The 25,727-nt window shown below is 49.1% G+C and overlaps 1 protein-coding gene and 1 long non-coding RNA gene across 4 annotated transcripts in view; one reads left to right on the top strand and one right to left on the bottom strand.

Moving 5' to 3' along the window:
* Positions 1–11,241: 11,241 nt before the first annotated feature.
* Positions 11,242–25,631, bottom strand: NR2F2 (nuclear receptor subfamily 2 group F member 2). Of its 3 annotated transcripts, none has more exons than XM_012764502.2 (3): positions 25,173–25,631; positions 16,881–17,408; positions 11,242–14,147 (listed from the first exon to the last, which is right to left on the bottom strand). In XM_012764502.2, exons 1-3 carry the CDS (start codon positions 25,213–25,215, stop codon positions 13,873–13,875), a joined length of 846 nt encoding a protein of 281 aa, XP_012619956.1. In that variant the 5' UTR covers positions 25,216–25,631; the 3' UTR covers positions 11,242–13,872. The 3 variants fall into 3 exon arrangements, with proteins under 3 accessions (XP_012619956.1, XP_012619955.1, XP_012619958.1); XM_012764501.3 differs by lacking the exon at positions 25,173–25,631 and adding an exon at positions 18,945–20,002; XM_012764504.2 differs by lacking the exon at positions 25,173–25,631 and adding an exon at positions 18,871–18,994.
* The window catches only part of LOC105871252 (uncharacterized), a 107,327-nt gene continuing 105,746 nt past the window's right edge, over positions 24,147–25,727 (top strand). The window contains exon 1 of the long non-coding RNA XR_012920086.1: positions 24,147–24,568. This is a non-coding gene — a long non-coding RNA (uncharacterized LOC105871252). The remainder of the gene's footprint in view (positions 24,569–25,727) is intronic.

Raw genomic sequence — 25,727 nt, 5'->3', positions numbered from 1 at the left:
AATACCCCCGGCTTGAGAATATTGATAGATGATAGTAGCGATATTCAGAATCGATCCTTTAATAGGCAGACGTCATAAATCATGTTCAATGCTCTGACAGCACAGTACTTCACTTAATAATATAATTAAGATTAAAACTTGAGAAGTATTGGAGACAGCGGGTATTGATAGCTTCAAAAATTGCATTCTGGATATGATGGTGGACTGGAAAAGGACCTTGGGAAAATATAACCCCATTCCCAAAAAGTGGGGTCTTCTGGGTGCCCCAGCCTAGAGCCCCTTTGGCTCTGACCCCCTCCCCTACACACACACCTTCTTTCCCCACCAGTAATCCCGATCTTCCATAGGTCTAAACAGAGAGTAGGCCTATTCTTTCTTAGAAATGATATTGAGTAGGATAAGAAGAAATAGCGTTTGGCCTGTGTGAATTTCCTGGATTTAGGAATCCTTTAAAAATTCATTCCTTCAGCCTTGAACATGGAGGGAAAAAAAAAATTCAAGAGACCTAGGAAATGATGTTGTTTTGCTCTTTCAACACAATTAAGTTCCTTGACCAAGTTCTCAAAATTACATATAAATAACTGAACATATGCAGATATGCCAATCCACTCCATCCCTGCAATTTAATTGCCCATGTACCTTCCTCACTCGGCTTTCCAGGCAGAACCATGGGCCCCGGATAAAACCCAAAACTTCATGGGAAGGGTAAAAGCAAAGGGGCAGGGTCCCATCCAGAAGTGACAGTCAGCTCTTTGCTTCATGAGTAGAGCTCATTGTAAGCCAGGCTGAAATTATTTCAAAGAGTGGAATATTAAATCAATCAGAACTGACAAATGAGAAATATCTAAAAGTCAGTGGCAATTTACAACTTTGTTACTGGTTAAGAATCTCCTGGCTTGTAACAGTAATTAATAACGCTCAGAGAAGAATGATTTGGAAATACCCCTCCCATTCTTTTTATTTTCCTCTGTCTTTTAAAGAAGGAAAAAGAAAAAGGAAGCAAATGAGTGATCAGTAGAAACAGGAAAAACACTGAGTCGTTTGTGGGGAGAACAAAACTGGAAAATATAAAAGAAAGGGAAAAAAGATTAACCCCATGGGAGGCCATCAGGAAAAAAGAAAATACAGGAGGAGGGGTAGTAAATCAGAAAATGAATTCTGTAACCATACCCCATGAGCAGGCTGGCTAAAGGTTGAATTTCAAATGGCCCAGAAACCCCATCAAAATGAACAGTGCTGCTAAAATATCTTGAAAGTAGCTCAGCTCTGAATCCAGGCAGAGCTCAGGGCATTGTCTGTTTTGTTGTTGTTAACAATGTATTTCTTTATAGCTCAGGAGCAGACGTGTGCAGGCTCTTCCCCAAATTCCATCCCTAGAGACCTGACTAGCTTTCATGTTTCTGGTGTTAACTCTTCTCTTGGTCATAGCCAATCTCCCCCGCCCAGCCAGCCATCTTACTGATTATTAGATTGTCTCAGCCCCACCTAAACAACACACCAAAATAACGACTTGTTGAAAAACTATAAATCATTTCAGCGTCTGAGTTTGGAAAACCATTTCAGTCAACAGGCTTACTGTGAAAAGCTAAAGAAATTCCCAACCTTCTGCTCACTGAGGAAGAGCTGTTACTTCCCTGAACTTTTGTTTGTTGGATGAGGGAATTTTCACATTGGTAAAAAAAAAAAAAAAAAAAAAAAAAAAAAAAAAAAAGATGGAGGGGAAATAAAACCAAACTTTGGCAAACTTTATCTGGTCTTTATTGTAAGCCCCAGTTTTGTCTCATTGAATCCAGGCTGGGTCTACAAAAGGTAGCTAGAGATTGAGATTTATTGGTCTCTAAATGAAAAGATTCATTTGATATAAGAGGTTAACTCAAAGTTCCTACACCGTGACTAGCTTTGGCAAATGCCTTTGTTGAGTCAGCACAAAAGCAGTTCAAAGAAATCTTAAAAACACACGGAGATATAGGCACATACTCTCCCACTTAAGCCACAAATGCAATTCTTTTTTCTTTTTCATTTCTTCTGTCATTACAAACCTCCAGCTTCTTTCTAGATGGCTGGGATGGGGACCTCCAAGCCACCAAACTTTGCCATTTTGTATCTTTTCCTTTTGCTAGCAGTCAATGAAACAATGGGGGGGGGAGTAAAAGGGGAGAAATGAACTGACTTAGATAAAGCAGAACATGTTTGTAAATGAGGTGCAAGGAAGAGAAAGAGATACAGATGGAAGAAAGGGGCTCTAGGATAAAAATAGTACTGGTTGAAAATTGATGAAATGAGTTTTCGGTGATTAGAGTCTATAAATTCAATAAGAACCTGGCAGAATGCAAGGTTGTGGTGAGGGGGCCATGAGAGAGGGTGAATTTGCCAGAGAGAGTGAGAGGGGAGCAGGAAGAAAACAGCAGCAAGGACCCGAGATCCCGAGCAAGAAGCAGACTATGGAGATGCTAATGAGGGAAAATTAACCTTCGGGTTGGGTCTGTGACATGGGCCCTCCACTGAATGTCTGACCCAGGGGCTGCCAGCGGCTTCTCTCTGCACCAGCGAAATGAGATAATCACTCTGAACCTTACCAGCCTAGGTGCAAACATGCTCCAGACACACTTGTGGAGAGCCGAATGTAACTAGCAGCTCCTCCCAAAGAAACCAATGAAAAGCAACCAGAACCACAACACCCAGGAGGTGAGAGCAAACTTGTAGATGTGGGTACATTTGTTCAACTGCAGAGCCCCTCCAGGGTGGAACATTAAAGGAAGCGAGAAGCAGGGCCTGGAAAATGAAAAATATCTTCATCTCTGCTTGCTCCAGTCTGTCACCAAAGGCCGGGTATAACTGGACCACGGTGAGGCAGCACAAGGGACAAATGGATTTTATCTTCAGGAGCATGGCCACTGGGCCAGAGGATTATTGCTTAGCCAGAGAAAATGTAGTGGGGAGAAGGAATAAAGAAAAGAGAGAAGTTGAAGAGGACAGACACAAAAACAAACAAAAAAGAAATTCAAAGGAAAATTCTGAAAGTGTTTTCCTGTCACATACACTGAAACGTAAACACACACACACACACACACACACACACACACACACACACAGGGATTTTATTAAACAAACAAGCCAACAACCAAACACACATCAAAAACACATTTGCTCCTGCTGTCATAAGGAGAGAGGGTTTGGGATGATTGTAAGGTTCTGGTAGGGACCCTCCTGGCCTTTATTACTGTGGGTTCCCCCCACCCAGGTTTTCACCGAAACTCTGAAGTCTCTGAAGGAGAAGGGGCCATGCAGAGGCTGTGAGCAAAGGGAGGACTCCCGTTTGGAGGCAAAGGATCGTGTTTCCAAGTAGAGACATCAGCAAACCACAATCTTAGTGACAGTGACAGCTCAAAATTATGTTTAATGTTGCAAGGGGGAAAGGGGAAATATAAAATTAGCGCAGAGAAAATGTTTCCCAGACTTTCGTCACAATTAGGGCAATAGCCTATGGATGGGTACAATGGCAGGGTCCATAGCGGAAAGGCTGCGACCCAGCGACCCCGCCAGCGACTGCAATGGGTGGAGGCAAAGCGCCCTCCTGCCTCAGAAGTCTTCACTCCCCAGGAGGAAAAGGAAAGCTTCCTTTTAATGAGAGAGAGATTAATGACACTCAGCCCAATCACTTCACTTGGTTCGGAACCATTTTTGGAGAAGAAGGGATGTTCTAGACTTCCCATTCTGGCAGAAATGACAGTTCAACCACCGGCCTGCTTAGTCCCAAAGCCACAGGGCTTTTTAATTAGTGATGAGGCTGATGCAGGGGCTGGCGGAGTCTGGAAGATGGAGAAGAAAATGGGGGGGGGATGTGCAGCCCCAGACCCCTCCCCCCTCCTCTCGGGAGCTGTAGGGAGAAGATGCTGAGGGGAAGTAAGAATTATTTAATAAATTAGCAGGCCCTCTATAGAACTTGCTATCAGGCCCACCTCGGCAGGCAGCCGCACACAGGCGGGGAAGACTCCACCGCCTTCCCAGGACGCCCCGGGGTCTCTATAGGCGCACCCCCACCTCCAACCAGGGCCAAGGGCAGGCAGACAGCCGACAGCCAGGGGATTGGCCCGGAGAGGGCCAGGGAGGTGGGAACGGTGGCATTTTCAAGGAGGAAGCAGTTTCTGTTCAATGCGAGAGATTATTTCCTAAGCTGCTTATTTAAAGAGACAGAGATGTGTATGTGTGTGTGTGTGTGTGTGTGTGTGTGTGTGTGTGTGTGAGAGAGAGAGAGAGAGAGAGAGAGAGAGAGAGAGAGAGATTCCCTTCCTGTTGTGGTTATAAAAAAAATATAATTTTGCCTTTATCTAGAAATCACTGAATTATTGTGGTTATTAAACAACACGGTTTCCCTTAGTGTCAGGCAAGGGGAGAGGGAAAGAAGAGAGAGGTGAATGGAAATTTTATTTTTTAAATAATACAAATTAAAAATATATTCATTTTTTAAAACTAACCCAGGCAGATAAAGGCAAGAGGTGAGAAAGTGCAATGAGAGAAAAGAGGGCAAAAAAATATATAAAATAATCTGATTATTTAAAGACTAATCTTTGTGCAGAAGAATCAGGAAAAAAACTTGGGAGAAAGGCAACAACCATTTCCTATGTGGTAGATACATGTCTTTAGGAAAAAACGGGGTAAGAAGCTATGCTTAGGTATACCTAGGGTTGTAGGTTTATACTTTGATTTTAGCAACAAGTATCAAAAGATCTAAACTAATTGATTGCCAAGTTCCTTGGCCCTTCTCCAAAGAGCAATATAGATTTAATTGTATGTTGCTTAAAACTCCATTTCTTGAACAGTGTGAAACACGTAATAAAAGTCATAAACCGTATCGGAGATCCCCCTCCCCGCCAAAGCATAAATACCCACTGACACTTGGAAATGTTAGCTAATACTCCTAATGGGTTAAAAAATAAAGGCATCTGAGAGGGGTAGCCACATAATAAAATCCAAACTGTTAATCCATTTTAACTCATTCAAAAGAACCTGCGGTTGCGGGTGGATATTTTGCAGAGGAGAGGTGGGGGTGAGGAGACCCCACATCAGAAAACTGACTTGTTCAAACTCGGTCCATCTAAACCACACTCCTTCTACCTGAAAAGTTCTGGCCTTCAAAAAGCACGCCAGAAATATCTCCACCCGAGAAAATGGATCTGAAAGTTGCAGCCGAACTGCCTGGCTCGAGCTTTCTCTAGCCAAGAGACAGGGAAGCTACTCCACTGCCGCCGCTCCCCGCCGCCCATAGCCTGGCCTCCCCGGGGAGAGACACCGGCTGCAGACGCGGCGGGAGCGCTCCAAAGCGGCGCGGCGAAATCCCCCGCCTCTGCTCCTCCTAGGCCGCCCCCAGCTCCCCCCTCCCGCATTGTCCTCCGTTATCCCTGACCCCAAGCGGCTGCTCCAGACTAAAAACCAGCCACGGCGCCCCCTTGGCCAGCGGCATCGCAGGGAAGGGAAGAGCCCCAGCCACGCCTGCGATTTGGTCGGGGATCAGCCGCTGCAGCCAAGTTCGCGGCCGCCATCAAGCCGGCTGCTGCGCGCGTCGCGGGCCGTGCCCTGGCGTGGCCACGCGGGCTGGCTGCAGGCGGAGAGCTGTAAAAATCCACGTGAGCCGCCCCCTCCTCCTGCTGCCCGCGGCCCCTGACACTGCAGCATTGAAGCCGGCCCGGAGGTCCCCGAGGTCTCCGAGTGTGACAGTACTCAGCATAGCGGGTAGATGGCACAATTTTCTAACATTTAGAGAGAGGAACCCACGCTGGGAGCAATAAGTCCATTTAAAAGCCCTTTATTTAAAAGGAACAAAGATAACTGACAAGCGAAGTACAGAGACATCTCAATGAAATTTCCAAAGAAGAAAGAAATCAGAGGCTAAAGCAAATGCGAACTGGGCTTGATGGAACAGGCCAGCACTTTCCTCCCCCTCCAGAAGAGAGAAGATAAAAGACAAAAAGAAAGAGGTGGTGGTCATTGGGGTTGTGTGTGTTAACGATCACAGCCCAGACCAAATTCTAAAAATCCACAGCCACAAAGCTTTAAAATGGCCGGGTGGGCTCGGTGGGGGCAGGTGGGGAGAAGCCAGATCAGTTTAGCCGAGGACATGTGCAAGTTTTGCCCTTGCCTTGGAGGCTCCTCCCCAACCTTTGATAGCAGCGGCCTCTGCTTGGGCTTGGCGGGGTCTAGGAAGCCCCAGGAAGATGGGCACACCTGAGCCCCTCCAGGGCCTGGGGACCAGAGGCCCCTGTCCTGGAGCTGCCTTCCCTAGAATGGTGCCCATGGCTGGCTGGGCTGGGGCCTTGCGGGATCCCAGGCCCTAAGATTTCGTCAAAGCCAGGGCACTTAAGCTCCCACCCGCAGACTCAGAAACAATTGCTACCCCTTCAAAACCAAGAAGGGCATGAGGGCGCCCAGTGATGTCTCCTGGCACCGCCAAGGCAGCCCACACTTCATCTTGTGCTCTGGCACCGCCACCACACGCTCCCCCCACCTCCAAACCTACATGCCTGGTCCCCCGCGCCCGCCAAGAGACGACAGCCGCAGGCCGAGAGAAGAACAGAGGAGGGGGCGAGAGGCCAAGAGATCGACGAGGCCGCCCCTCTGGTCCTCCGGGCCGGGCGCTGGCCCCGGGCGATCCTGGCCCGCCGGCCGGCGGTGGGAAGGGGCGCGGCGGCTATCGCCCGCAGGGGGTCAAATGATTGCATTTGGGTGGGTGCTCGCGGACGTATTTGCTGAGTAAACCTCCCTCGCTGTGCTGAAGGCGAATCCCTGTTGATAAATCCATCATTACCGTTCGGATTCAGGGAGGCAGCCGCGCCACTAAATTCATCTTACATTTGTAGCGCTTTAATAGACATTTATTAAATGCTTTTAGAGAGAGGCATGGGGCGCGTGATTACATCCTAGTTATAGACAGAACATAAAGACCCACGTTAACACCCATTTGCAGGAAGGAAGGAAGATGTGGGGAGGGGGTGGTAAGGCAGAGGGATGAAGGGAGGAGAGGCGAGGAGAGATGGGGCGGGAGGGGGCACAGAGCCTAGGCGTTATTAGCAAGGGCTGCCTGGCGGGGAGCGAGGCGAGAGCCGCGGGAAGTCGCGGGCTGCGGAGCGGAGAAGTACCACTTCCCTCGCAGTTCCCGGGGCTTCCCTTTCCTTGGCCCCCTCAACCCTGCGTGGGGGCCTTGTATTCTCTCTGCCAGGGCACAAGGGACGCCTGCGCTGTCTCCGCCAACCCTTTCTGTCCCCGCCCCCCCCTTACTTTTTCCAGGCCTTTCCAACTGTGACTTTTTGGAACAGCCAAACTAGGTAGAGAGGTAAGGAAGCCTCAGCGTTCTCAGAACCCAAAGAACCCTTTAAAGCATCTTCTCCACCTCACCCCACCCCCAAACCAGACAGCCACTGAGCTGGGCCAGGCCTCCCGCAGCACAAAGCTGACGCCCAGGCCACCAGCCGGGTGGCCTCCGCTCGCGCTGAGGGCTCCTACGCCCAGCAGGCTCTGCCGAAGGACCCTATCTCCTCCCTGCGCCGTAAGGAAGCCACGCCACCTTTGCGCCTCCGACCATCTCCTGCCTGGGAACTTGCCCTGGACTTGCCCCAAGCCCCTCGACCTCGTCCTTGGGGAGCTGAGCCTGCAGCGATGCCTGAGCCTCCAAAGGGCCTAACACCTTCCCGAGGGCCCCATTGGCCTCGCCTAAAAGCCCAGTCGCCAGGCTCTGCCAGCTCTGCGAACGCTCTAACCGTTACCCTCGCTTTCCCGGGACACAGCCACGGACCTGGCCCGGACAGCAGGCAGCAGGACCCCAGGCCCTCCACGGCTCTTAGTAAAGAACACTTCCGCTATCTCAAAGTTGCCATAAGAAAATAAATACAAGTGACATTGTACTGGGCCAAAGCTCATTAGTTCGTTGTCCAGGCCTAATAAAGGAACAGAAGCGCAAATTATAGAGTTCAGCTTCAACACACGCTCTGTCACCCGAGATCAGCGTACCGCGAGCCTGATTCCAATTGCTCCGAACTTGCTGCGCAGTTCGCCCCCCACCCCCTCCTCGCAAGCAGGAGGTTGGGTGGAAAAATATAGTTCCAAAGGGGGTAATGATCAAGCTTTTCCTCTCGGAAGCCTGCGCCACCTCATTTCCCATCAGTAATCCCAATAAAATTAACGTCGTGGCTGCAATTGAAAAGAGGAGGGCCCGCGACACTCCTGAAATAACACACTCTCCCCCAGCAAAAGGTAAAAAGCAAAACGGCCCTTTGTTCAGCTAATTAACGAAGGCCCAACTCCGAAAGCAGATGTGTTTGCTTAGCTAATCACAAGCATGTTTCTTTCAAGGAACGTCATTTCGAGGGGGCCGCTGGGGGGAGGAGGGGGATCCCCCCAGCCCCTTTCTGCCAAGGGGTCTCTCACCCCAGTTTAACATCCAGAGGCTGAATCCAGGCAACCCCATCTCTCACACCTTTCTTGGCCCTACCCACAGAGGCCCTAGCCGGAAGGCCAAACCTGCAAGACTCGGGGGTGGGAGGGGGAATAAAAGTTTTAATGACACAAATGCCATATTAAATGAGGCAGTTTTACAGTTCACTTTGAATAGGACGCTAACTTATTACAAGTGTGTTATCAAAAGGACGATAAGATTTATAACTCCAAGAGTCAGCTTTGCACCTTAATGACAATGGATGTTAAGGGGAGGAAATCTGTTCTCTATTACAGATGAGAGTCCCTTCCCTATTTTCCGGCATTTACAGATACATCCAGGAGGGCAGATCCCAGAGCCTTTTGTATCTTCATATGAAAGATTCCCCCTTTCCCCTTTGACTATGTAACCCAGTGTCCTTGTTGGGTTAGCACCTCGCTTAGCTTTTTAGCATGAGCTTGGTAGAGAAGAAAGAGAGAAGGAAAATGAGATAGAACGGGAGGTGGAAATAGAGGTGTGTTGGGGGACGATTCTCAGCCCTGGGGTTCGTGCAGCTAAACTATTTCCCTGTCTTTCTTTACCATACAAAAGATAGCTTTCCCCTAAACCAACACAGTAAGCAAACTTTAAAAAACTGGGGTCCTATTACAAACCAACGCCCAGCACTAACTGCTTTAAAATTACTGCATAATTAGATTTAGTTGAATTTCACCATTAATTAGGCAGCCGCACTGCAGGGAGCCTTTGAAATCTGAGAAAATGGGAAAAATCATCTGAAGCACGTTTTTTAAACCCAACTTCAATAAATCTTGACGAGGCCTGGAATTCAGAGAGTACCTCGCTCCCCTCCCAGGCGGCTGAGGGATTGGGTTCTCCAGGCTGGGGCTGGGGCTGAAATTGGATGTAGGGGGGCGACTTCTCTATTGGCAAGAGCAAGTCGTAGGCCCCCATCCACTGTTTCTGCAAAGGCTCTCGGAAGGTCCTCTCTGGGAGGCCAAGCCTCTCCCACGGCCGCCCTTGCCCTCTCTCAAACCTATTAGAGAAAGAGTATCCTCCGCTGCACTTGCGCTCCTGTCAGGGGCGCAGTCCATGCAGGCTCACGCATTTGTGGGGCCTGCGACCACCCGCCCGGAACCCGGCCGTCTGCCCCTACTCGCTCCCACCCGCGCACCCTCAGTCAACCCTCCGTCCGGAAAGCCACCTCTCCTACAACTTTGACATGCAAGCAGCAAGTTCTGCCTACGTCCGGCGGGGTTCGCAGCCCGCCCCTCTCCCCAGCTCGGCTCCGGCCCGCGCAAACCCGGCGCAGCCCCTGCATTAATGAGCGCGAGAACTGACCGAGGTCTGTAAATACTGTCTTCTCCCCCTCCCCCTATACCATTCAAACATCTAAGATCATTTACGTGTACAGACTTTTTAAATTTTTTTTTCTAATTTGGCTCTTGGAGGGAGAGGAGACATGAAATCAACTCTCCTAAATATAAGGGGGTGGAGGGAGAGGAGGGAGGGTGACTGCATTAACCAATATTTTCCTTACGGATTCTGCTGCCTTAATTACAGAATAATCGAGGGCCGCGCTCACTTGCCAGCAAGAGTTTAAAAGAGGGTTTTCTGCCTGCAGACGGAATGGCCTTTAGCCCCCACCACCACCACCACCACCCCCTTTTTTTTCTTTTTGGTAACCAATGTGTTTTCTATTACCCGGCCCTGCCGTGCCTGGCAGCCCGGCGCTCGCGGTGCAATGGGAGACGCCATGTTGGCTCAGCTCATAGGACCAAGTCAAAAGCGAGCTTCGAGGCAGAGTTTCACACGCTCGGGCTCCCCCTGACCGCCCCCCGCCCCCGCCCCCGCCCGCGCCCGCCGCGCCCCGCGCACATCCCAGGAGTGCAGCTCCGCGCGCCCGCACCCCGGACTTCCCGGGGGCGCAGGCGGAATCCTGCCACACGTAAGTGGGGGCGGGGGCGGGGGGGGGCAGGCACTTCCCCGCAGCCGCCGCTGCCAACTCCGGGCCCCCGTCCCTGCAGCCGGCCGGATGCTCACCCGGCCGTCGCCGCGGGACCAGCCCCGGACGCCGCCTGCTAACTTCGAGCCCCGGCCCCTCTCTCGGCCCGGGCAGAGCCAGCTCGCGGTGGAAGGCCGAGCCGGGGCGGCCGCGAGCCCGGCGAACGCAACGGGCTAGCGTCGCCCTCCACCCCCCACCCCGGCTCAGTCTTCCCCCAGGTTTGTTTGAAAGTGACGAGAAGCAGCGATCGCCCCTCTCCCTCTCCCTCTCCCTCTCTCTCCTTGGACTATTGTTGCATTTCGCCACTAACTGGGTTCTCTCACACCCCCGAGCGCCAAGAGGAGGAGGGGGAGCGGGGTTGGGAAAAGAAATAAAGCGAGCTCAGATCAGATGGAAAAAAAAAAAAAAAAAAAAAACCCAGCAAGGAAAAAGAGACACTTAAAGGGAAAGAGTCGCCATGTTTAGCAGCTTTTTTAAAGATCTCGTCAATTTCACACAGAACGCGCTCGCTGGGTCCCAGCCCTCGTCTTTTGTCCAATTCAGTCGCAGCAAAGATCTTTTGTTCTAACTCAGCGTGAAAAGAAAAACTTTCTTTAAATGCAATAAACTTAAACCGAACTCAAGACTCTAAACAGATCCTCCTCCGGCCACTCTAAACATATACAAGGGGGTTTGTTTTAACCAGCTTGAAAAATTTGGGGTCCTGTTTTTCTGCCTCGCAGACCCCAAGCTCATTGCTGAAACTTAAAAGAGTGTGAGAGAGATTTCCAACGTCTAGAACACATGCTTAAAGCATAATAAAACAGGGACTGTCTTTTGCTTTGAAAATCATAAATTATAATTTAATGCCAATAATAATTTACAACAAATGGCTGTTTACAATAAACTAACACAAAACAAACAAGAAAAAGGGCCTGTGTTTTACTTATTAGAGAAACTTCACACACTCACATGGGTAGCACTTGCAAGAGGAAGAAAATAAACAACCGACAAAACCTCCAACTAAAGGTCAGCGATACTGTGCCATAAGAACATACTTATATTTATATATGTATATATCTACAGAAAGAAGCTGAGGGTCAGATGGAGAACTCTGCACAAATGCACAAATCAGACAGATTTTTTTCTGGTCTGCATGTATTGACTGGAATCTCATGAGTATTAAAGTTTAATACACTTTTAAAAATGATCCCTTTTCTTTCACCTCCTTCACCAGACCCCCCCCCCCTTAAAAATCAAACCACAACATGGTGAAGTATTTTCAAGGGGAGGAGGGAAATTGGAAAGCTTCAATAAGAACAAAATTGCAAGCTCCCAGCACTGAGCTTCCTCCAAACCAGGAAAAGAAGAAGAAGAAGAAGAAAAAAGACTCAAACAAATAGTTACTACTTCCAAATCAGCACACCCTGTAAAGTTTCCTTTTCCTTCCTTCTTTCTTTCTCTCTTTCTTCTTTCTCTTCTTTTTCTTAATTTGGCTTCTAAGGACAAAGGATCCCAAGAGCAGTACAGACTGTAGCTACACAATCTGAAATGTCAAAATGTCGATGTGTTTTTATGTACATAACTCCAATGGAAAAGCTTCCCTTGACCTGTGCCCATACTCTCACAGACTGAAGGTGATGGGGGGAGGGGAGAGGCAGCCCAACTGCAAGTTATCATATATACATTAAAAATAGACCCTTCAGTGCTATATTCTATATCACTGAATTTGAAATCCTCTCCACAACCACACTAGATGAGAACCACAGAATATTTTTAAAAATCACACCTACTTAAGGAAAAAACTCCTTGCAAACAACTGCCCTCTATTTACAATGCTGTGATTAGCTTGCTTGACTGATTTTCTGCGTAACTGTCAGAAATGTACAAAAGAGTATTTTTTTCTGATCATAAAATAGATACTGATCTCAAGATTTCTAATACTTTTTCACAATACCTTCCCTAAGCAGGCACTTAAGTGTGACAAATATAAGGGCCTTTTTTTTTTTCTCCTGGAAAATCCATTTTTAATTAAAAGGAGGATTAGGTTGAATGGGGGTGGTTTACTATATCAGTATGGCACTTCCTAAACCATAGATAAACCATTAACTTCAGCTCCCCCCCCCACGCACCCAAATTAAACAGGCAAATACACTAGTCCACCTTTGAACAAACTGACTGAGGGGAGTAAACAAATGGAGCCCCCCGGCTGCTCTGCGAGAGCTCACAGGGGCTCTTCAGGATGGAAAGACAGTGACTGGGGACAGCCAAACAGGTTTCAGATATCAAATAATATTTTAATTTCTGAATACTTTCAATTTTCCTTGGAATATAACACACAAAGACTCGACCAAACAGTTCAGTTATTATAACTTTTACAGTATACAGAAATGTTGCACTTAAAAAAAAAAAACCTTCAGTTTTTTTAAAACACAAACTGTAAACTCTAAGATACTGAATCAATCACGTTACCTATAAGTGCCAACAGTGTTATTTTGTCATGCTGATTTCAATGGTATTTTTTAAAAAGGGAAAATATCAACAATTATAATACAAAGGGTTTGCAAATATACAAACAGATATAGGATTTTCATAACAATTCAAGAACTAAGCGGGACCCAATTCAAATTACAAAAGTTCACTTTTTATTCAAAACCTCAGCATGTGTCTTGGACACATTCCTTGGCTGCCAATAAATTCCACAGTTCATTCTCTTTCTTAAAATATTTTTAAAAAGCTAGGTTTGTCATGGTGTCTTTTTGGAAGGGAGGGTAGGGGAAGTTAAGTGTTGCATGTGGTTCCTCCAGTTTTCTAATTAGAGTGCTCAACTCCACCTAAAATTTTTGGTCACCACTTGTAAGTGCGTTTCCATCATCTTTGAGTTGCCTTTTAAAGTTTTATGTCTTCCTATGATATTTTCATGGACTCAGTTTTAATTCTTGCAGAACATATATTTTAATGATACACAGTTTTTAAGAAGCCAAGATTATATCAAAACTTATTATAGAACCACAGAATAAACTGGTTTGGAACCAGAAAAGTACAAAAAAGAACAGCTAGAGGTACATAGACACAGGACAATTAATAATTTGGAAAAAAAAAAAAAGACTTACTTTCCCATTCTGCTAATTTTCTCCCAATCTCCTTAAATGCACTTTTAGCAATATTTTTCAAAAATTTACCAAAAAAAGAAAAAGACTAATTTCCTTTTTATACAAAAATGATAAGTAGCAAGTTGTTCTGACCGACACAGGAGTTTTTTTTTTTAATGCATTCTGTAAAAGTTCATTTGACAGTCTTTTTTTTTTGAAATTCACAGTCCATTAAATTCTTCCCCTCTCTTCTTTTAGCAAACTTGTAACATCCTTTTATATCCTTTCTTAACAGAAGGAAATTAAGCAAACAAACCAGTCTTTTGCCTTTTCTTTCTCTGTTTCACTCCCCCTTCTTATTTTGATTTATTTATTTATTGAATTGCCATATATGGCCAGTTAAAACTGCTGCCGGACAGTAACATATCCCGGATGAGGGTTTCGATGGGGGTTTTACCTACCAAACGGACGAAAAACAATTGCTCTATGACTGAGGAGGAGACGGTGCGGAGGGAAGGGAGGCGAAGCAAAAGCTTTCCGAATCTCGTCGGCTGGTTGGGGTACTGGCTCCTAACGTATTCTTCCAAAGCACACTGAGACTTTTCCTGCAAGCTTTCCACATGGGCTACATCAGAGAGACCACAGGCATCTGGAAGAAAGTTTAAAAAAAAAAAAAAAGAAGAAGAAGAATTCAGTCATCAGATTAAGAGGTTTGAAATGGGTCACATGAGGTGTGTGCACAGTGCTCTGTCAAACTGCCCCAACCGGACAGAGTTGGAGCAAATGTCTATGTACTGAAAACTTGGGATGGGGGTGGGGGGGGTTGAGAAAGAGCATGAGATGGTCTTGGAGTGTTTGCTTTAAAATAAAATGCAGTTCAGAGCGCTACAGGCTTTCACTGCCCCAGTCCTCAGGCTGGGTCACTGGGAGGCCCAAGCAAAAGTGCATTGGGTCTATCTGGCCCATGTCAGTAAACAGACAAAACCAAAACTGCCAGCACTCTTCCCCCTCCTCTGTAAATAATAGTTCAGCTTATAATTATACAGTGGTAGTGGTGGTGGGGGGGAACAACCTGGCCCAGCCCCAAGTAATGGCGTCCACGACCCAGCCTCAGATTCTCCCCAAAGAGGGCGACTCATTTTTCTCCAGTCTTTGAAACTGATTTAAGTGGCCCTTTAAAACTGATCTTGTCAGTTTAGCCTATTGAAGGGCAGCCATGCAAACTGTGATCTCTCTGTTCATTTGAGCTGTTTCTTTTCCCCCCTTTTCTTCTCTCTCCCTTTTCTCCCACCCCCCTTTATTTTTTAAAACCCAGGTCTCTCCAAGAAGCACCCCCCCCTCCCTGTTATCTTCAGGAAAACACTTTTCTTTTTCTGATACGTGAAAATACAATAAGTGCCTTTGAAATGAGAAGCTTCTTGGTAAAGGCGGTTCAGGTTGTGACCTGACCTTTCGGGGTTCCCCAGACAAGACTAGGGTTAACACATGCATATTGTGAATCATTAAAACAGATATTCAAAATCAGCCACCACCATCTCTACCCTAAGAACCAGAACACACATGTAACCCTCTCATATGCATACCCAGGACTGTGCATGTCTACAAAATGCATAGGTGTCTATGGTCAGAAACTACAAGATCTGTTTGCATAGGACTCCTTCCCTCAGCATCAGTACTGTGTCTTCTCTGAATCAGATAACAGGAACCTTTATCTCTTTGTGAGGCAATGTGCGTTCTCCACACAGGCCTCCACATTTTGCAAATAGTCATAAATTAAACTCTTAAAACAGTATCAGGCATTTTTTTCCCCTTGAAAGATCAAGGGTAAGGCTAAGAGCTAACAATGATATCAAGAAATTAACCACCACCCCCTTTGTCTGAGAATGTGGGCTGAGTGTCGGGTGGTGGGATGGGGTGAAAGTGGCTGTAGGGTAAGGGAATATCCTGCCTGTATATTTGCATCAAGCAAACGTTCTAGATATGAGGGGCTCATGAGAAAAATAACCCAGATCCATGCCTCTGCATACAACTTCCCTGCCCACACTCTGCCCTCTGATCGATACCTAAAGACTTCCAAAGGTAGAATCTGGGGTGACTGTGGAGGGAGGTTTTATATGTGAAAAGCAGCAACGTGTAAAAGCAGTTTGAGGACTCAGAAGCTGCAAGAGATTCAGCTAATGACCTGACTCCCCAGACTTCTTTCAAACAATAAGGAAGATACTGTGGACCTCCTTTTTGTTTGCCACATAAACTACACATCTCCCCTAGTTTACTGATTACAGACTTAAAAAATTGCAGTGGGTGACTGGGTTCCAAACCCTGCCAATGTCCAAATGTTTGTTATTCTTAACTGGGAACCCCTTTCCCCTCTCAGCCATGACAAAGGGATCAGCTGACAACTTAGTACAAGAATGTGAAGGGGGGTGGTGATTTCCACCCACCTGGGCTATGCTGAACTCAGCCTGGAGGCAGCCAAAAGGCTCAGGTGTGGCCCCAAATGGAAAGCCAGACACTTTCAAAAATCATTTGGCCTCAAGAGTTAATTAATATCAGATCTATTACTCACACAGGTTAAACTACATGCAAACTAATTAGATTTCATAATGCAGTCAATGATGGTTTTATATCACCAGCAACATTCATATCCACCTCAAGTTGGCATACACTTTAGGTTGTTTGAGAATTGCCTTAAGTGTTTGCCTGGGCAGGGGAAGCAAGAGGCCAGAGTCTGCAACTTCCAGCAGACATTCTGAGGAGTCATGATGGTCCCTTTCCTCCTCTCACCCTTTCTTGACAGCTCTTTTCCCCTCTCCTGGCAGTCTGCATTATTTTAATAAGAATATGCTTTTGAAAATTGCTGCCCTCAGGTTGGATTTGCCTGGAGTTCCAAATCCTGCAGAGTAAGCAGGCAAACTTTTCCCCTTCAGGGGCAATGCCTAGGCTACTCCCACTAGTTCCTGTGCCCAGGGGCATCTCCTGGGAGCCCAGCCAGAGTGCTAGAGAAAACCAGGGGCTTGAGGATATTCTGCTGGGGCCCAGCAGGCCCATAGGGCCTGGGCTCAGGGAGGGAGCAGGAGAATGCATCCCAGTCTGGATACTGTAGTAGGAGACATAGGCCTGAGAGGCTTCCCTATGGCCTATTTTGGGAGTCTGTGTCTGCAGCATCCTTCCTGCAGCCCCAGCCTTTCTCTACTCTGCCCAGGACAGGCCTGGTGGTGCCCAGCAGCTATACAAAGTTCCTACTTCAAGTTGCACTGAACAGTTTGGCCTTTCAAGGGGAGAGGCTGGGCTTGCCCTGGCGACTCCCAAGTTCTCTGGGCTAGGAGAGCCCTAACCCTGGGCTAGGAGTCCTTGGGCATGAGAGGACAGGGGTTCTTCCTACCTGAGGTGAACAGGACTATGGCCTTGAGGCAGCTGTACTCGGCCGAATCGACGTGCAGCGCCTTGAGCTTCTCCACTTGCTCTTGGAAGATCCGTATGTGGTCCATAAAGGCGACCACCCGGTCGGCGGACATGGGCGAAGCGTGCAGGCCTGCTGCGGCCAGAAGCGGGGCGACGTGGAGGGGCATGGAGCACTGCGCAGCATTCAGCACAAACAGCTCGCTCCAGGTGAGACGAAGCAGGGCCACCTGGTCCGTGATCTGCAGGTCAGGGAAGAAGGGGATGTTCCGGGCCCACTCGACGGCGCTGAAGAGCATCCGCGCGGCCAGTTCGCAAATGTTCTCGATGCCCATGATGTTGTTGGGCTGCATGCACTGGCTGCCGAAGCGCGACGTGGGATAGGGCTCGGCGCGCAGCAGCAGGGAAATATATCCGGACAGGTACGAGTGGCAGTTGAGGGGGTCCCCGTTGGTCAGCGCGAACTGCCCATGGGTCGGCTGTGTGGGCGGCATCCTGCCCCTCTGCACCGCTGCGGGGAGGAAAGGAGACACTTCGCAGTTAATGACCAGCCTTGGTCCCCAGGTCCCCCAGCAGGGTCTGCCCCAGCCCGACCCCCATCTAGCCCAGACCCCGAGCAGCGCAAGAACCAGGCAGGCCTGCCACAGACCTGGGAGCCGCAGGGCTCCCGGCACCACTCCTCTCAAATCACCACCCAGGCAAGCTCTGACGGCCAGAGGGGCACACTTGCCTCCGAGGCCCGCTCGGGGCTGGTCCGCCGAGGACCCAGAATTAGCCACTTTGCCTCGGGGTCCACGGCGCTGTGGGCGGGATGTAGCATTCTGAGGGCATCTTTCTTCTTTACAGCTAAACAGCTGATATTTCTTATTGATTGGAGGAGAGAGAGCGGGAGGGGCGAGTCTGGGGGGAGGGTGAGACGCTTTTGCAAAAGACACAAGTGTTCACCCCAGACGGCCTGTGGCCACCCCTGAACGACTCTTCCCCAAACCCCGCAGCCCCAGCCCCAGCCCCAGCCCCAGCCCGGCGGGGAACCCCTGGTGAGAGACAAGCAGAAAGCCGAGGTCTGGCGTCAGTCTAATCAGTGTGCTCGAAGAAAGAGACCGAGGGAGAGGGCGGAGAGAGACAGGCCGGCCAAGGCGAGAGGAAGCCGGGAAGAGGCAGGGAGCAGGCGGCCGGCACCAGCGGAGCCCAGGCATGGCCTATGAGGCCCGGGGAAAGCCGGCGAAGCTCCGGCTCAGGCTGTTATCTGACTCCGGACCGGGAGAGTCGCTCTCGCAGAAACACAAAGAAGCCCCGGCGTTGGCTCGCCCCAAGCCGGAGCCCGCGCCCCGCGCCGAGCGCGCCATTGGCAGAACACGGCTCGCGGCGCTCGGCGAATTTTATATCACAAAGACCCAACTCGCGCAGAGCGAAAGCAGCCTCCGAGGGCCCCTCGCCCACCCTTTCCTACTTCCTATTGCGCTCTCCTCGATTCAAAAGTGAAAGGAAAAAAGAAAACAGAGGTATTTTTTTTTTTAGCAGAATGTTAATCCACGGAGGGTCACATGAGCGCTGCCCGGGCGGCAGCGTTAATACGGCGAAGTGCATAAAATTGCCATTTGTAATTTGAACCTCCTGTACAAAAGTACAATCTCAGGTTTTTTTTTTTTTTGAGAAGGTGGGGGCTGGGGAGAGGGGTGGAGAGGAGGGACATATGTTGAACATGCAGGAAAAACAAGGAGAGAGAGAGAAGTAAACCAGGCTTTAAAACAACAACAACAAATACCCCATCCCTTGCAAACAGGCGGACTCCAATGAACTCGCAATCAATGCAAAGAAAATGAAAACAGCCCAAAGAAAGAATAGAGGAGGAAATCAGTCGGCCAAAGCATGCGGATTTAGGGGTCTGGGTTCCAGTGCAGAACTCGCTTCTAGTATAAAAACCCTTTCCGCTGCAATACGAAGAGAAGAGCTTGGGGCTTCTGTGTCCTTACCCAGAGCAGGCTAGCCAAACGCACCCAGGGACCCGGGACCCCGGGCGAGGGGAGGAGAAATGAGAGGCCGATACCTTCCCGTCTCATGCCCACTTTGAGGCACTTTTTGAGGCGGCAGTACTGGCACTGGTTGCGGTGGTGCTGGTCGATGGGACAGTTCCGGTTGGCGCGGCACGTGTAGCTCAGGTTCCTCCGCACACTGCGCTTGAAGAAGCTCTTGCAGCCCTCGCACGTGAACTGGCCGTAGTGCTTGCCGCTCGACTTGTCCCCGCACACCACGCACTCGATGTGTTGCTGTTGCTGCTGCTTGTCGCTGCCTGGGCCACCAGGGCCGCCCTGGCCACCGGCCGCCGTCTGGGCCGGCGTGCTGGCCGGGCCCCCTTGGCCGGGCGTCTGCGGCGTGTGCGGGGCGCCGGGCGGCGGGCCGGGCACAGGCGGCGCCTGCGAGGCCTGGCTGCCCTGCGAGCCGGGCACCTCGTCCTGGGGGTCGCGCCACGTGCTGACTACCATTGCCATATCTATGGGGGCTGCGTCCGGACTTCCTGCTCCCCTGGCTGCGGGCGGCGGCGGGGCGGCGGCGGCTCCCGGGTCTCGGGCTCCGGCGCGCCGCCTTTTGTGTGTGCGAGGGTGCGAGAGGGCGCGGGAGGGCGCACCGGGTGGCTCGGGGGCTGGTTGGTTGAGGTTGGTTAGTTTTTCCTTTTTTGTTTTTGCTTTTGCAAAGTTTTGTCGATTGCTTGTCTGGCCCGGTGTGTTTGTTTTGTTTGTTTTCCTCGGCTCAGCTTTGTTGGTTTCGGGGGGCTTTCCGCCGGGAGGGGAGGGGAAGGGGACAGGAGAGCGAGTGGGAGCAGAACGTGGAGAGAGAGGGAGGGGAGGGAGAGCTGCAAGTCGATTGTCTGGCTTCAAGACAGAAGTAGGAGGCAAAAAAAAATCTCTCCAAAGATCTCGCTCGCTCTCACTCTCTCCCTCCCTCTCTCGTTCACTCTCTCGCTCTCAGAGCTGGTGTGCAGCCGAGGAGTTGGCGGAGGAGGAGGAGGAAGAGGAGGAGGAGGAGGAAGAGGAGGAGGAGGAGGAGAAGGAGGAGGAGGTGGAGGAGGAGGAGAGGCGACTGTCCGGGGGCCAAGTCCAGGGCAGCCCACAGTCAGCCATTCAGGAAAGCCATCGAAATCAGGAGGACTAGGAGATCGGAGGCGCCGGGCACGGGTGCGCCCAGGGAGCCAGGCAGGCCGGGGCGGAGGCCGGCGGCCCGCGGAGTGGCCGGAGCGCTGCCCGGATCCGGGGGAATCAGCATGAAAGTGGTCCGCGTCGGGCGCTGCGCGGCGTTGTCCTGGCGCTGGGCCGCCGCCGCCGCCTGCCCCGGGCGCCCGGCGCGCGCCTCGCTCGCTCCGGCCGCTGCTGCCCGCAGTCGCCGGGTGGAGGCCGCTCGCCGCTCCCTGCGGGCCGCCTGGGCCGCCGCCGCCGCCGGAGCCGCCGCCGAAGCCGCCGGGTCGGGCCCGGAGCCGCCGCGTCTAGCGCCGCCGCCGCCGCTCAAGTCGCTGCTGCCGCTGCTGCCGCCGCCGGAGCCGCCGCTGCTGCTGCTGCCGCCGCCGCCTCACACACATAGGGAAAGAGTCAACTCGCCGGCGGCGGGGGAGAAATGATAAAAGAGAGAGAGGAGGGCAGATCACCACCTAGAAGCACATCCTTCGTGCGCAGAGGGGGGAGAAAAAGACGGAAAGAAAGAATGAAAGAGGGGAAAAAAGGCAGCACGGCACCCGGAGAAAGGAGGCAACTCGGGGAGAGGAGGAGGAGGAGAAGAAAACACACACGCGCGCACGCACACACACACCGCGGAGAGAAAAGAACAGAGAATCAAAGTGATCAAATATGCTAAAAAGGGGGGCGCGGGAGGGAATGCGATTTATAGGCGCCGGGGCTGGCAGAAGTGGCTTCTCCGCGATCAGCTCACTGAGCTCTCTATATAGTGAACTTTGACACGACTGCTGCAACTTAGCGCACGTTGCCATGGCGACGGCGCGCCTTATAAGGCAGCAGCCGGGGTTGGCCTGGCCAGGCGCGCGCGCGCCGCCCCCTCGCCGTCATTGGCCGGAGCGCGGCGGCCCCGCCATGGCGGCCGCGGGCGCAGCCCGGTCCTAGCGCGAGCGGTGTCGCTGCCGCGGCGCGGGGCGAGCGGGGGACGGGGAGGGGGGGCACCGAGTGGCCGCGCCGCCGCCGCCGCCGAGCGGGGGATGGGCCGTGCCGGCCCCGGGAGCGCAGCCCCCGCTTTCCCCACACCCTGCACCCGAGATTTCTGCCCCGGCGGGGAGACCAACGCGGCGCGCACACACAGCGTCTCTTAAAGGCTCCGCGAGAGGCTTTGGATGGGATCGAGGACTTCGCCTGTCGCAACTTGGCGATGCCACGAAATCCGCCGCTCGCGCACCACCCGGGACTCCCGGCGCATCTTGCTGCCCACAATGCCAAAGAAAGAGAAAAGTTCCCTGGTTTCTTTGCAGAGGGTAGGGGGTGGGAAGGTGCCACGAACTGAGCTTGCAAGCATTTCCAAAAGAAAGATTTGGCCAAACCCGGGAGATGGTAAACCCTTCTCTTAATCAACTCTGATCACTTGCTCGGTTTGATGGCTCACTTTCTTGTTTCTTTTTTAGAGGAAAAAAGTCGTTTAGCGTTTGTCTTTTCCTTGTAGGGTTAACATTTCACAGGTATGTGGCCTGACATTTTAATTGCTCAAATAAAGCATCTCGGATGCTGAGAAGCAGAAGTAGACTTCATCTCATTGTCATGACGCAATTAAAATCAATTTTCCTCAACTTTATCCTCTCTCTTTGGTTTTAGCTAACTCTCAAGCCAACATCCTGCCACACACCCAGTCATGGTGAGAGGGAAAAGACTTCTGCCTGCTGATGGACAGGCGGAGGCAGCCGCCAAGCCTCCCCTGTGCACACCCTCTGTACACACATGTAAGCGCACATGTATCAGATGCACATTTGTCAATGTACACAGACAAAGACTTCAGCGACTATGCTTCTAGGTCATAGAACAGTTGAGTACAGACCTCATTGTTCTTCAAGTTCCTTTTAAGCATTCATATAGTCATTAAAACACACCCAGAGATTCTGCCCCAAATTGGAAATAATACCAGTACAAGTCACAAGAACTACACACAAGCCATATTCTATCTCAAGAGAGTCACTGCAAAAAGAACAACTTCATAGCCTATGTCATTCTGCTCAATGTGCTAAAATCATTGATACACTTGGGTCTTTGAATTCCAGGATGTTTGGTTTTAAACATCAAACAGGTAGAATTGCCTGCAGAGCACACTATATTCCAATGCAGTAAACTTGCTATTTGATTATGACCAGTTAGTGGACTATTATTATTCCACATTTATACAAGAAAATTGTGTCTCCCTTATACACACTTAGCACCAAGAAAAACTGTAAGCCGGCAAGCCAACCAGGTTTATGAACAATTAAAACATTGCACAGAAAAGATGCTGAGCTCCAGGGAAAAAAATGAACAAGTATAAAGAGTAAATTGACAACTACAGAAAAGCATCCTTGGTAGCTGAGAAATTGAAAAGATAGAGGCATTTTTAAAAATAAACTATACATATAATTGACATGTGTAGATTGCAGTTTTGCATTTAATTCTTTTTACACACATTGGCAGAATAAGAAGGAGGGACGAAGTGCAGATATGGGCACATAGGGGCTGGTTTTTAGGAAAAGAAAAATCCTCTTTAAGCTTCACCCCCGAAACAACCTAAGCCCTCACTCTTTCTCCGCGGAAATCATATTTCACTAAAGCTGCAGGTGCTGAGATTTTTTGAAAGTTGTAAAAAAACCCACACACACACACACAAAAAACAATCCTATAGTGGACACTGAACTATCATAAACCTAGTGTGTAATAAAATTGCCACAGAGTGAAGCCAAACTGAGAATTTCAGGTTGATAAAAGACACAATATAACTTTCTCCTGAAGAGGACAAGAAGGAGGGAAAAGAAATCATTTCAAAGGGGAAGGTTTTGAGTTTTGTTTGTTTGTTTGTTTCCTTTCAACCTCTTTGATTCAGGAATTGCCTAATGCTACAAATGTCAGTGGATTAGGGCAAGTTCAGCAGAGATGTGGTAAGGCTGGGGTTGAGATAGGAAATCTAATGGACATTCCCATCTCAATTTAGTAGAAGATGAAAATAATTGATTATAGGGAAATCATAATCTTGCCTCTTGAGTGGGGAGACTTCCATAGCAAGATTACCTTTTATAAACATTCGAAGTGGCAATTTTGAGAAGGAAGAGCTTCCCCACTCCATGTAGAGGTTTTGAGAATTTAAAGTATGCTCTGATCGCTTAGATTGAAAATGAAGAATTTCCCAACCACCTCTTACAGAATTGGAGCCTGCTAGGAAACCGATCACAGGGCTGCCATGAAATTAGAGGTGTTTCACTCTGTATTTTAGGACTCATTCAGTTATGAAAATGCTGTTACAAAAGGGGAAAAAAATCACTGTGTAAATTGTAGTTAAGTTTACTGCATAGAAAAAGAGATAGGATTAAAGACTGAGAAGAAAAAAAATATTTTTAAATGTCTTCTTCAGAGATGCTCATTTGCTGTGACTCTAAGATTAAAAAGCTCTCAGACTAAAAGATAAATATCAATATATTGTTATTGTTAAAAAAAAAAACCAGCTCAGTCTTTTATTGCAGATGTAAATTTATTTTAATGAGGGGAATGGTAAGTTTTAATTTGGCTAGAGAAAGTTGGACAAACATTTATCCTAATCTGGAAAAAAAAAAGAGAGAGAGAAAGAAACTAAAAACTAAACACCCAGGAATATAATTTTCTTGTAGAAAGTGTCCTGATGGGCTGTAATTCTTTACAGATTAAATCACAATATGAATACAGACCCCAGCAAATGCCGAGTTTAACTCTGAACTCAGTGGAAACCAGTTCCATCCTCCAGGATTCATTGAATTCCTCCTATCCCTCAATCTAGTCCGTGTGTGTTTTTCTCTTCCACCACACTGGAGCTCCATGAATAGGGAAAGGGGCTTCCATTGTGTCCCTCTGAACTTCCAAGTCAATGCAATTTTTAACCACTGGCTTGTGGTACTTTGAAAATCACCAGGGGCTGTCAGAGTTGGGTCCTCTGAAAAATTTACAGTGCTAAATCAGAGCATATGCTGGGAGGGAAAAAATTGCTTAAGATTGGAGCAAGTACAGTATCTGTCTGCCCCCTAGTGTAAGAGTCCTCGCTGCCTAAAATTCAACTTTAAAAGAAAAGGAGCTCTTAAAGGGAAACGACTTTGGGCTCACGTAGGCATAGGAGAATGAAACTTCTGTACATTTTAATCTGAATAATTCTTCAGGATTTAAAATTAATTGGCTCTGGCTTGGTTGGACCGTACTCGGATCTCGCCACCTCTGCGTTTCCCGAGTCACTGGCGAGGAGGTGATTTTTTTTTTTTTTTGAACTGGGTTTATGTGCGTCCCCCTCACCCCCTCCTCTCTTTTTCTTTCTCTCTGTCTCTGTCGTCTCTCTCGCTGGCTTTTTAAAAATGAGGAACCGTTCCTTGAACGTTCTGGACAGAGCACAGAATTGCTTCTTAAGTCAGCCCGGCGCGGTTGCAATAGACAGCAAAAAGGTAAACGTTTGCCTGAAACCCGCACGCCAGCTCCACCACCCCGCCCGATGGTGAGTACCCTTCTCGTTGCGTTTCTCCTCCTAGCTTAACCGAGCGCTCGCCTACCCGAACCGCGGCCGAGGGCGCTGGGCTAGGCTTTTCTCCCTCCCTGCCTGCCTGGCTGTCAGTTGCACAAGGTTGCAAAATGAAGCGCAGAGGCAAATCGAACAGTAAATTCTGGTACTTAGTGAGAGCCTTAGCAGCTCCTTTGCTAGAAAACCGAGTCGTCTGCTGCTTGGAAAACCACGCTTATAGGACTGATTTTTAGTTTGCTCTATGGAAGGCAATGAGTTTGAGGAGACAGGACGAAGGGATGGGAGGCAGCGCAGTCTTAACGCTTCGGTTTAATCATATTTTGGCAGATTTGCAATTGTATTTTCCCCCTCTCCCCCTCCACCTCTCCTACCACACACATCTAATAAAATATGGCAATGCATTGAATTGACTTTGTCCCCCCTTCCCCGAACCCCTTAAACCACAGTCCTAGGCATTTCATACACATTAGCAAACCGATTTTTTTGAAAAGCCCCAAGTCATCCCCCAACCCCACACAGCACAAGGAGAAAAGTGAGAAAGGAGAGAGAGAGAGAAAAAAAATACTGTAAGTAAACATACCAAAACCATATTTGCCTTGTTCAAGGTCCCAAACCGCTTGCATCTTCCTCCTAAACTGGAATAACTCTCCTTTAGTTTGGCGGGTGAAATAAACGCTTTGTTGGCCCCCTGAAAAGATGTGTCTTTGATAATTAAAGAGAATCTCTTCCTCGGTGTTTATCTAAGCGATTGTGCAAACTGATAAAAAGTAGGCACTAGCCTGCAGGGAAAAAGAGGAAAGGTGAGGGGAGAGATCTTCCACCTCAGGGAAGTGCTTCCCCATGTATTAGGCGCTCTCAGCCTTGGAAAACCCTGCACACTAACTTTAGAGAGACAAGGTTTCAGGGAGCTTTGTACATAGCTGCTGAGGAATGCAAGCCTCGCCTTTAAGAAAAAAAACCTCAAACCGTAGGTAGGAGATGTCTGGAGTGATCCTTGTCTCTCATCTCATTCCTTAGAAGGAAGAGTGCGTTGTTACACCTTGTTTGGGGCTGGAAAGACGAGACTTTAAAAACACCCGTCCAATTGAAAAAAATCTCCCAACTTAATGAGTTTAGTCGTAGGCTGGAGCAAACG

This window comes from Microcebus murinus, chromosome 7, assembly GCF_040939455.1.
Source record: "Microcebus murinus isolate Inina chromosome 7, M.murinus_Inina_mat1.0, whole genome shotgun sequence".
Taxonomy (NCBI): domain Eukaryota; kingdom Metazoa; phylum Chordata; class Mammalia; order Primates; family Cheirogaleidae; genus Microcebus; species Microcebus murinus.
This window is presented reverse-complemented; position numbering and strand designations above follow the sequence as displayed.

Excerpts from the sequence above, each read along its gene's own strand:
- NR2F2 (XM_012764501.3), bottom strand. The coding sequence starts at position 19,386 with ATGGCAATGGTAGTCAGCACGTGGCGCGACCCCCAGGACGAGGTGCCC. Across the intron at positions 17,409-18,944 it reads AGTGGGCATGAGACGGGAAG|CGGTGCAGAGGGGCAGGATG; the intron begins GTATCGGCCTCT and ends TCCTCCCCGCAG. Across the intron at positions 14,148-16,880 it reads CATAGTCCTGTTCACCTCAG|ATGCCTGTGGTCTCTCTGAT; the intron begins GTAGGAAGAACC and ends ACTTTCTTCCAG.